Here is a 9,914-nt window from a genome sequence, read left to right on the forward strand (position 1 = left end):
CCCGCTATCCTGCTTGTAATACTCCGGAAATAGAGTTTGCCCAATTCGACGAAAGACCGCATTCTTCGTCTCTCCTTGGATGTCCTGCACCGCCGTTGAGACAGCTGAAGTGGTCTCATTGATATTTACTTACCTCGCCACCCTGCGGACCAAAGAGAACCTTCCTGTTCTCCGATTTTTCGCATTCAGTCAAGAGTGCGAAGACCCAGTACCAGCCGTTGGCATGCCAGGGTATCGGGGGTATCTTCGTGGCCTTAAGCTCGGCTGATTGACCCTTATATCTCTTAGGCGGCATGTACGTATCCCGAGAGATGTGTCGGCAGCCAGGGGCTTCAAATAGATGCAGCGAGAGTGCACAAACGGTGGGCGGCGGGCAGAAGGCGAGATAGATCAACGGCGCGCGCGGCGCGTCACCGGAGCTAGATCACGTGTCTCGCCGGGAGTGCGAGCTACAGCAGGACCGGTGCGAATACCGCCAGAGCTCCGATCCACACAGCCACCAAAATCCCCGAAAAACGCCCGTTTACGGGCGCGAGCTCCGATACCAAAACCCCGAAAACATGGGGGTAGAGGGCAAAATGTTACATCCTGGTCTGCTCCGAAAACAGGCGACTAGGAGCGGGGTTCGATCCAAGATCCCCGAAATTGGAGCCCAGACGTGACAACCGCTAGGCTATGGGACACTGGCTGCGTACACATCCAGAAAATTATTGCCTGTTTGGCATGCGCAAATTCGAGTCCCCACTGCGCTCATCTACTCACTATACTTTTAGAGCTCGTCATGTCCCGAATTGCTTCCACCACCATTCTCTCCACCGATAGGCACAATCAGGCAGGCTTCAAGTGCTTGGCGCACGTACAAGGATCTTGTCCGCTGCATCCAGGACGTGCTAATAAAGAACATGGAAGAATCTCTGAGAGCTGTGAAGTCCCCGAACAGGCAAACAATGGGAGCAAGCAATGAGAATGGCGGGAACATGGACAAATCGAGCACGGAGACGGAGACGGGGATGTGAACATAGTCGGGATCTGGACCCGATTGAGATGACAAGGAGTGCTCTGGTGCACAACTAGGTACACTGAAGTGTATTAGGCGACGGTGAGCTGTGAAGCGTCTCGGAGAGCTCCGATCCCATTTTTGCCCCGAAAATCGTCAATTCGGGGCCATGTCTGATGTCAAATCCCCGAAATTCGGCCTCTTGGGACCTTCACCGGAACCCCGAAAATGGCCGAAATCGCCTCTTTGAGGGATCGGAGCTCTGGTGGGGTTCGCACCGGTCCTGCTACAGCTACAAGCTACAGAACCGGTAGCTTAAAACTGAACGGACCTAATGGACAAGGATACTCGGGACGACTTCAGCTTCGCAAAGCTCAGCGACCTCAAAGAACTTGTCACGTTTCGAATGTTCGTACCCAGCTGATTGGGGCTATCCCCGCGACTCTGATTCGCGTACAGTTCTCAGCTTGAAGGGAGGAGGCAACAGCATTCGTTTACAGAATTGCTGGAGAACCCGGACCTCAAGTTTCACGGCGTTCAGTCTTCGTGCGTACACTTCCGTACTGTCGCTCAACACGGAGAATGACGACCACAGGGTGAAGGTCGCTCTCTGACCTCTACGTAACGTGCCAACTCGTCGCCGACAACAAACCGCTCACAATTCCCTTCCGAACCTCGTTCAAAGCCTTCAAGCAGAGCTACATGTGAGCGGATTCCAGTCCACGTTGCGATCGCACTAACTATAACGTCGCGTAGATGGAACGAATGGATCACCTTGCCTATCCGGTACTGCGACCTGCCCCTGAGCGCGCAGCTGACGTTCACGATATGGGATATCGCGGGGCCACGAGCGACGGCCCCAGTAGGAGGATCAACGTTCCGGCTTTTCGGGAAGAAATGGTGCGCAGATCTGCTACACTGCTCCGCCAGACTACCCACGCGCTCGCATTTGTAGGACGTTGCGGAGAGGCAAGCATCGACTTCTCCTTTGGCCGGGGAAAGAGGCGGATGGGTCTGTTGAATCGACTACTCCAAGCAAGCTTGGTTCGAGGGATGAAATGGGAAGGTTGGAGAAGGTGCGATACCTCGTGCTAGCGTACCCACTTTCGATGTTGACGTTCCATTCAGTTAGTGAAGAAATACGAGCGAGGCGACCTGCCCAAGTCAGACTGGCTCGATAAGCTCGCGTTTCGCAAGATGGAGGAAATACATGCAGTGAGGCCTCTCCTAGACGTCTTTCTCGTGGTCGTCTGATTTGTTCAGGCGGAAGCTGCGAAATCCGATCAACTCTACCTCTATATCGACTTACCACGTTTCGACTTCCCTGTCATCTACTGCGAACCAGTACGTTCATAAAAAACACACCCATTCTGTCCACCAACTCCTTCTCACGCGATACACGCAGGAAGCGACTAACCTGCCATCGACGTCGACAACCCATATCGCCGTCAATGCGGTTCCCAGTACCCCGGCGTCACAATCAATCGCCGCCGACCCACATCTATGGGCCGTCATAGATCCAGATGTCGCTCGCGATAATCCTGTGGAGGATAAGCACCGCCGGCTCATCCGAAGCCATCGTAGCAGCCCGTATGATCGTGAACTCAAGCCGAATGCGAAGATCAGGGATGAACTCGGTGTACGTCCGGTTTGCATATCCGAGCCTTATCCTATTCCTGAGTCGCTTTCCCTTCAGCACATACTAGACTATCCTCCGAGTCAGGTCCTCACCCTGGAAGAGAAGGACCTAATATGGAAGTTCCGATTCTACCTGACCCGAGACAAACGGGGCTTGACTAAATTCCTGAAATCGGTCACTTGGCGCGATCCGTTCGAGGTCAAACAAGCAGTCGAAGAGCTATTACCGCAGTGGTCAGAGATAGACATCGACGATGCTCTCGAGCTGCTGGGACCTGGTACCATCGACTCCAGGGTGAGGGCGTTTGCAGTGAAACAGCTCAGCCGGGCGCCAGATGATGTTCGTCATTGGCTAGATAACTGTTACGTTGGCCATTGACCATAATCACAGGAACTGATGTTGTACCTCCTCCAACTTGTACAAGCGCTCAAGTTCGAAAGTACAGCAAACGATGCAAGGACTTCACGTTCGACGTCCGCCGCTATATCGTATGATGACAGTGGACTCGCCGACTTCCTGATCTCCCGCGCGGTGGCAAACCCGGTCCTCGGGAATCGGTTCCATTGGTATCTCATGGTGGAAGTTCAATCCGACGATAAAGTCACGGCAAAGATGTACGCGAGGGTAGATTGGAACCTGAATGCCAAGCTCGTAGAGGTAAGCCCGCAGTGTCACTCCGCCTGACGTTGCTTCTTAACGTCCCTGCAGTCAGAAGGCGGTAAAGAGCGTCGCGGAGTTATGCGACGTCAAGCAGAGTTGGTGGCAACGTTGGGCAAGCGCGCTAAGGAATTACGGGCCTCCAAGGACGCGCGACCGAAGAAGATTGAGAAGCTGCGCGCTTTCATCGCCGACTCCAAGAACAATCTTGTAACCATGGCGCCTCTCCCGCTTCCGCTCAACGCTCGATACGAGGTCACGGGTATTATCCCCGAGAAGTCCAGCGTGTTCAAGTCGAACTTGTTCCCGATGTTGCTCTATTTTTCCTGTTCCGATGGCACGGAATATCCGGTCATCTTCAAGGACGGCGATGACATGCGGCAAGATCAGCTCGTCATCCAGCTTTTCACGCTCATGGATCGTTTGCTGAGGAAGGAGAATTTGGACCTACGGTTAAGTCCATACGATGTACTGGCGACTGGTCCGACCCAAGGGATGGCCCAGTATATACTCAGCAAGACCATCGCGGCTATCGTGAGCGAGCACGGGACGCTGTTGAACTACATGCGTGCCCACTACCCGGACGACGGTAGTGTCGGGACATATGGCGTCGATCCATCGGTGGTTGATACATTTGTGCGCAGTTGCGGTATGTCTTGGCGATCGCGCTTCGATATTGTCGAGGGGCTGATGAAAGCTGCAGCTGGATATTGTGTCGTCACGTACCTGCTCGGAGTGGGCGATCGACATCTTGATAATCTCCTCCTCGCGCCAGACGGTGAGTCTGCCCTCAGACCGTCCTAAACCCTTATTGACCTCGGTATTCGTTGATTCAGGCCACTTCTTCCACGGTATGCCACCATCTGAAGACCACGATTTGATGACTGATCGCTAACTTCTATAGTGGACTTCGGCTACATCCTCGGTCGCGACCCCAAGCCTTTCCCTCCTCCGGTAAAGGTATGCAAAGAAATGGTGGATGCGATGGGCGGAGCCCAGTCCACCCATTACCACCGATTCAAGGGGTACTGCTTTACGGCCTTCACGATCTTGCGCAAATCAGCAAACCTCATCCTCAACCTGGTCGCTCTCATGGTCGACGCGAACATACCAGACATCAAACATCGGGACGTCCACGAGCAGATACAAGAGAAGTTCCGGCTCGACCTGACCGAGGAAGAGGCGATTAAGCACTTCGAGGCGCTTCTCAACGAAACGTCGTATCTGACGGTCGTGTTTGATCGTATACATGACCTAGCACAGTACTGGCGCACATAGTCACATCTTAATGGACATTATCTGCTGATCCCTATGAATTCGTGACCACCGTGTCGAATAGTAATCACAATTTCTTCCACCTATTTTGATCATTAGTCTATGGCGACATTAAAATAGCCATGTTGAGATAAGTATTAGCGCTCCCTTTCTAGGATCGTTTGATTTGTAGTCGGCCGAGGAGGACTAGGGGTCCGATACCTGCGCCTTTGAACTTCTATAACGTAATCATCTGGAAGTATTCCACGTAGCTTCATAGCTTCTTCCCAAATGCTGAAGTCCCCTTGGCATTCCTTCCTCCATTCTTCCATCGCGGTCTTGCGCTTGCTGGGCGAATGCACGACGAAGAATCGTTCGTCTTCCTCCAGCGCCGCCTCCATCAGTTCGTCAAGCGTGCACTGTTCCTGTTTCAGATCGACAGTGATGACCACCATCTTGACGCGTTCGAGGTCGACGTCTTCCAATCCCGAGAACGAGGCAGGACGGGATCTGTCAAGACGCGGTCGCGGGACGCACAGGTGCGTCAGGTTGGGCATGTGCGAGGTGGGGATCTCGCGAGGCTCGAACACCAGGAGCCGTAGGTGGGTTAGGCCCGCGAAGATGGAGCACCCGACGCGGTTCTTCCACCCGGACTCGCGCCACATGAAGTGCAGCCACGGGCCGTTGACGGTCAGCGAGCGGCAGGGGGACTTGAGATGGCCGGGGGGGTAGTGCGAGCAGACGCCCGAGTCATCGGCGTCCGGAACGGGATCGGCGGGCTCGTGCGGCCAGAGATAGGTCGACTGCGTGAGGACGAGCCAGTGGTCGTACGAAAGCGCGAGTCGGGAGGCCTTTCGGCACGCGTCGAAGACGCTCTGCAGCTGCTTGGTGTCCCTGTTCGGCCCGGGGTCGATCCAAAGCGACTGAACGAGGGGTCCGAGATGGCGGGGGAATCGAGGGGCTTGGGGCGCCTCGGCTCCTCGACGGGTCCTCTTGTTATCTAAAGGCGTAGAACCGAGGATCACGGTCGCGAACGCGTAGGGCAGAGCGATCGCGCGGGCCCAGCTGCATGTCATGGAGATGGCCCTCGCGGATGCGGGGGACGATGCGCATGCGATTTGGATGATCTCCAAGACCAGTTCTGTGGGAAGACCGCGTAATGGGCTCTCCTTCGATGTGGTCTTGCGCGAGCGCGCCAACGCGGAACCACCAGTATTAGTTGCCATTCGCCATAATTCAATCTCTAAGTACAAATCAGCCCGTTGTGCATAAGACAGTCCAAAAGCAAGCACCTACAGAATTGGGGAGGCGTAAACTCGCAGGAGAATTTTCCTGGATTCTATGGGAAGATTGTCATGATGACGTCATCGCTCTCTTCCTTTCTGATGTCCTCTCGGGGAGTGGCCGCTCGTCCTCACCGAGATCGTTTCGCTGAATGGCACGATAGTAGTGTACAATATAATGGTACAAATTTCCGAAATTCCACCCCAGCTCACACATCAGATGCCCATATCCTGTCAAGTACTAAGCATCCTGAAGATCACATCCCTACACCTTCTAGCTTTGTTCAAGTTGATGGCTCGAATCAGGATCCGAGGACCTGCTCCTCTTACGCTCCGTAAGACGGACCTTGACGCCGGAGACCTTGTACAACGCGATGAGCTACAAGGCGGACTCCGCAATGAGCAAGGCTGCGCCATCAGGAGGACACACGTATATCATTGTACACACACCTTCGTCAGATCGGTTGATTTCTTCAAGCCCGGGAAGTCCCTGGAGCCCCAGACTCTGAATGCGCCGCCATAGCACTCCGCCAGGACCGGGATCGAGTTCGTCCCCGAGGCCGCGCTCAGGACGTCGAAGACGCGGTAGCGGAGGCAAAAGCAGCCCTCGGTCTTCACCGACAGATCCTGGAAGTCATCCTGCCGTGAGCAGCGCACGAAGGCGTCGCGGTGAAACGAGCGTGGGCACGCACGGGGAACGGGAACATGATCTGCTTGGTCCCCATGTAGTCGATGCGGATCGCTTCGACGAACCGGGAGCCAGCGAGCTGCTCGGTGCACAGCGAGGTGTCCAGCAGCTCGTGGGTTCCTATAACGGCCAGCACTGCCGGCCGTTCGGGGATCGAGCTCGCGCTCGAGGCAGTATGTGCCGGCGCCGACGACGAGGTCGTTGTTTCCGTGGCCCAATCTTTCGGCAAGGAGAACAGATCTGCGTGGCATACGAAACCTTCGATCCTGATCCTGCTGCAGGGGGGATGTTAACGTATCCTGCCGGTGAGCGCGGAGGGGACGATGCCAGAAGTCCGATCACGTACTCGACGTCGTCGATCTCGACCTCCGAGTCTGGCGTTGTGCTTCCGGGACGGGTGGTTTCGACGCGGAAGAACCGGGCCCCGACGACGGGCGGAGGGTCGAGCTGGCGTTCAGCGCTCTGGTTATGATCTTCCAATCAAGTTTTTTCACGGACTGAGAGTGCAAACCGGACGTCTATCTGTGGCCAAGGAGCGAACACGAGTAAGCAGGTCTCTGCGTCCAGATCCCGGTCCTTTCGAGAGACGGATCGCGGTGTGTCGATTAGGCCCCTCACCTTTCACCACGGCCTTCCGCCCCCGTTCCGCCTTCTGCAGCTCGTGCAGCTCGGTGCGGATCGTCAACCCGGTGAAGCCCCCGGCGGAGAACTGGATCGGTTGGCCGACGTCTGACATGGGGATACAGGGGAGAGAGTTTGAGGAGGGTGGGGGTCCAATGTCAGGCCCGGATGGTTTGCTATGTTTGCTCTGGCTGCGCATGATCGCATGAGGTGAGGTGAGAAGGCGAAATGGGAAAGTTGTGTCGGTCGTGTCAAGAGGGGACTTCGCTGAGCCGATATAAGCTAAAAGGCAGCAGGTGGGCGGTAACTCACTGGGGCTTTAGAACGCGGACGCGAACTGAAAAGGGTTGGCGTCTCGACGCGCGGGGCCGGCTTTCGAATGCACATGACACTATATACCGTGAATGCTCTCTCTGGTCGCCACATCTCGGCACGTTGCGTGTGCTCCTGCGTCATCGTCGGTTATCATTGTTATCAAGTAGTGAAACGTCATGTACCTGCAGCTGCTGTGAGAACGATTGTCTTCTCACTCTAGACTCTAGAGGTTGTCTGGGGAGACGATACTGTATCTGCAGCTGCTGCGGCTCCGTAACTATCCGCGCGAAGCCCAGCAGGGCCCCACGAGGACCCATGCTCAAGACCATACAGAAGGAGCCCAAAGCGCGAACCGAAGTAACCCACGAATTCCCGCGAAACCTGAGCATGAAGCCTGCCTGATAATCTCATGTTTTTTAATCCGTGGGAACGGATGGCCTCGGGATTCGGATGCGCCCAAGCCACTCTTGGGCGGCGACGTGTTCTCTAAATACCCCCCTCCATGACGGTACAGGAGGATTCGGCGTCGACAGTGGAGGTTGGGTTGGCATCGGACATCGGGCAATGTTGGAAGGGTCAACTAGCTGGGCCCCTCGACAGCGCTTGCTGGTAGTAGGGCACGATGTCGCCAGCAGCCGTACTTGGATTCGAATTCATACCCGACCGTGCGAGCCCGCGCACGGTTTTGTTGCCTCACCATAAGGCGAACATAATGTGCTGTCTCCTCATCCCGGATACATAGGTTGTTTCTGCCAATCGCTTGGGAAATGTGGGAAAGACGGGGGAGTGAATGAGCTGCTCACGTCGCTCGAGCTTGAGTACATAACACATCATGCACATGACCATGACCCTCCATGACCACTGCGTCGCGTTCCGACTCGGAATATTTCCGTATGCCCCAAGTCGACCGTATCCTCGCCAGAGTCGGGATCTCGAGTGTCGTTGGTACTCAAGCCATGAGCTCCAGTCCGGCAGCCACTCCGTTCTCTGATAAGTAACACATATGCCGCCGCGCTCGTTTCGCGGCCCATGTATAACTTATAAGTGGGGATGGGCAACGCCCAGCCAAAAATTCGACTCCGACGGAACTTCCCACACATAGCACTGCCACGATAATGAAGGGTACAGACACAGTGTCATGTCCGACCAGTTTCTGCAGTCAACCGTGCCAGCTGACGTTTAGGACTGTAGAGAGACTACCAATTAAATTTGATTCTCGAGAGAATTTTCAAAAAAGAATTTCTTTCCTTGTCCTCTGAGTAGTGTAAACTGATATCAGCACAGCTTAAAAGGACCAAACATGAAAATCCATCCTGAACATATTGTCTATTGGCACCCAAAAGAATATTATAGAATGGTTTCGCAATTTTAGAACCTTTGTGGAAGGTACGGCACTTGGTGCAAGAAGAACTCTTTTTGCGGGAGTTTGAGCGTCGAGAGTCAGCCACCAGACTCCGCACAGCCACTTGGCGGTGCTCTGTAAGAGGGAGCGCGTAGTTTGCAGCAACCAAGGGTGTTTAAATTTGATTAGATAGTAAGATATGTCAGTTTATCTATTTTTGAAAGCTTCGCAGAATTTATGACTTGGGAGAAAGGTCGAGGAATGAATTTGGACACCCAACAACGCGCACATCAAGTAAATGCGTGGCAGTGTAACCGTGGGATTGGTTACGCCTACTTCGTAGGCGTTGCCCATCCCCATTATAAGTGATCCTCGCTCAGTCACTCGGATTCTCACCGGACTTCGGACCGGAACGGTCCGACGTTCATGAACGTTCATGGACATCGCTCCATCAGGCAACTTGCCTCCCTTCAAAGCTTTTTTTTCGTCTCTCTTTCCCAGCTGCATCTCTCGGGGTCCCAACCCCTCCTACTCTGATCTTTCTGCATGTAACCCACGAGCCCAATGATAGATCCGTCTTCCTGCGGCCGATCTGTTCGTAAACCTGCGTTTCGGGCGCGTTCAGCGATTCCCCACGCGGGCGGCTTCTAGCTCGCTCCCCACACGTATTATTGACAACGCTGAGTAAGCTATGAACCTTGATCGGGCTCAAGAATCCGACGCGCCCCACATTGGAAACGCGCGAGAGGAGAGTTCATTCATGCATCATCTTTCCGATAATCTCCACCACACTATCGCGTTCTTCTTTCATCGATACAGAGCCTCCACCCATCGTTCTTCTCCAACGGCACCTCGGAGACACGCGTACACCGCCGGCGCTCCATCGAACCTCCGAAACCACTTCTGGACCTTGAGCGCGGGTCGGTTCCGGCGCGCGGGCGAACAACGAAGAGGAACCGCCTTAATCACCATGATTAAAACAGACGTGGCAATAAACGCGCAGTTCGTTTCGTAGTACATAGAAAAAAAAAAAAAACTCGCGATAAAGCCACCACCACCCTCGTTCCTCAAGAAACGAAACACAAAGATGGAAAAATGAAGCATCCTCCCCCCCCCCC

At 54.5% G+C, this 9,914-nt stretch overlaps 3 protein-coding genes across 3 annotated transcripts in view; 1 reads left to right on the forward strand and 2 right to left on the reverse strand.

The window, feature by feature from the left end:
- Window positions 1-1,265: 1,265 nt before the first annotated feature.
- PUNSTDRAFT_146149 (atypical/PIKK/PI3K protein kinase) lies at window positions 1,266-5,795 on the forward strand. Its single transcript, XM_007387674.1, has 14 exons — window positions 1,266-1,405; window positions 1,457-1,543; window positions 1,600-1,701; window positions 1,754-1,897; window positions 1,953-2,073; window positions 2,126-2,212; window positions 2,261-2,341; window positions 2,403-2,636; window positions 2,694-2,975; window positions 3,027-3,293; window positions 3,345-3,942; window positions 3,997-4,071; window positions 4,130-4,144; window positions 4,198-5,795. Exons 1-14 carry the CDS (start codon window positions 1,332-1,334, stop codon window positions 4,569-4,571), a joined length of 2,541 nt encoding a protein of 846 aa, XP_007387736.1. The 5' UTR covers window positions 1,266-1,331; the 3' UTR covers window positions 4,572-5,795.
- Window positions 5,796-5,951: 156 nt separating this feature from the next.
- Window positions 5,952-7,296, reverse strand: PUNSTDRAFT_92229 (uncharacterized protein). The gene is made up of 6 exons (XM_007387675.1): window positions 7,137-7,296; window positions 7,030-7,040; window positions 6,865-6,965; window positions 6,523-6,793; window positions 6,281-6,457; window positions 5,952-6,209 (listed from the first exon to the last, which is right to left on the reverse strand). Exons 1-6 carry the CDS (start codon window positions 7,252-7,254, stop codon window positions 6,105-6,107), a joined length of 783 nt encoding a protein of 260 aa, XP_007387737.1. The 5' UTR covers window positions 7,255-7,296; the 3' UTR covers window positions 5,952-6,104.
- A 2,254-nt stretch (window positions 7,297-9,550) lies between these two features.
- The window catches only part of PUNSTDRAFT_128076 (G-alpha-domain-containing protein), a gene marked incomplete at its 3' end in the record, with an annotated part of 3,808 nt that continues 3,444 nt past the window's right edge, over window positions 9,551-9,914 (reverse strand). The window contains exon 9 of the mRNA XM_007387676.1: window positions 9,551-9,705. Coding sequence (XP_007387738.1) covers window positions 9,551-9,705 — 155 coding nt within the window. The remainder of the gene's footprint in view (window positions 9,706-9,914) is intronic.

Source organism: Punctularia strigosozonata (assembly GCF_000264995.1).
Source record: "Punctularia strigosozonata HHB-11173 SS5 unplaced genomic scaffold PUNSTscaffold_15, whole genome shotgun sequence".
NCBI lineage: Eukaryota > Fungi > Basidiomycota > Agaricomycetes > Corticiales > Punctulariaceae > Punctularia > Punctularia strigosozonata.

Bases quoted from the DNA above. Each gene is read 5' to 3' on its own strand.
- PUNSTDRAFT_146149 (XM_007387674.1), top strand. From the start codon at position 1,332: ATGGACAAGGATACTCGGGACGACTTCAGCTTCGCAAAGCTCAGCGAC. The intron at 1,406-1,456 runs GTTCGTACCCAG...ATTCGCGTACAG, and splicing joins GAACTTGTCACGTTTCGAAT to TTCTCAGCTTGAAGGGAGGA. The intron at 2,976-3,026 runs GTTCGTCATTGG...CCATAATCACAG, and splicing joins TCAGCCGGGCGCCAGATGAT to GAACTGATGTTGTACCTCCT.
- PUNSTDRAFT_92229 (XM_007387675.1), bottom strand. From the start codon at position 7,254: ATGTCAGACGTCGGCCAACCGATCCAGTTCTCCGCCGGGGGCTTCACC. The intron at 6,794-6,864 runs GTACGTGATCGG...TCCCCCCTGCAG, and splicing joins GTCGAGATCGACGACGTCGA to CAGGATCAGGATCGAAGGTT. The intron at 6,210-6,280 runs GTGTGTGTACAA...TCCGCCTTGTAG, and splicing joins AATCAACCGATCTGACGAAG to CTCATCGCGTTGTACAAGGT.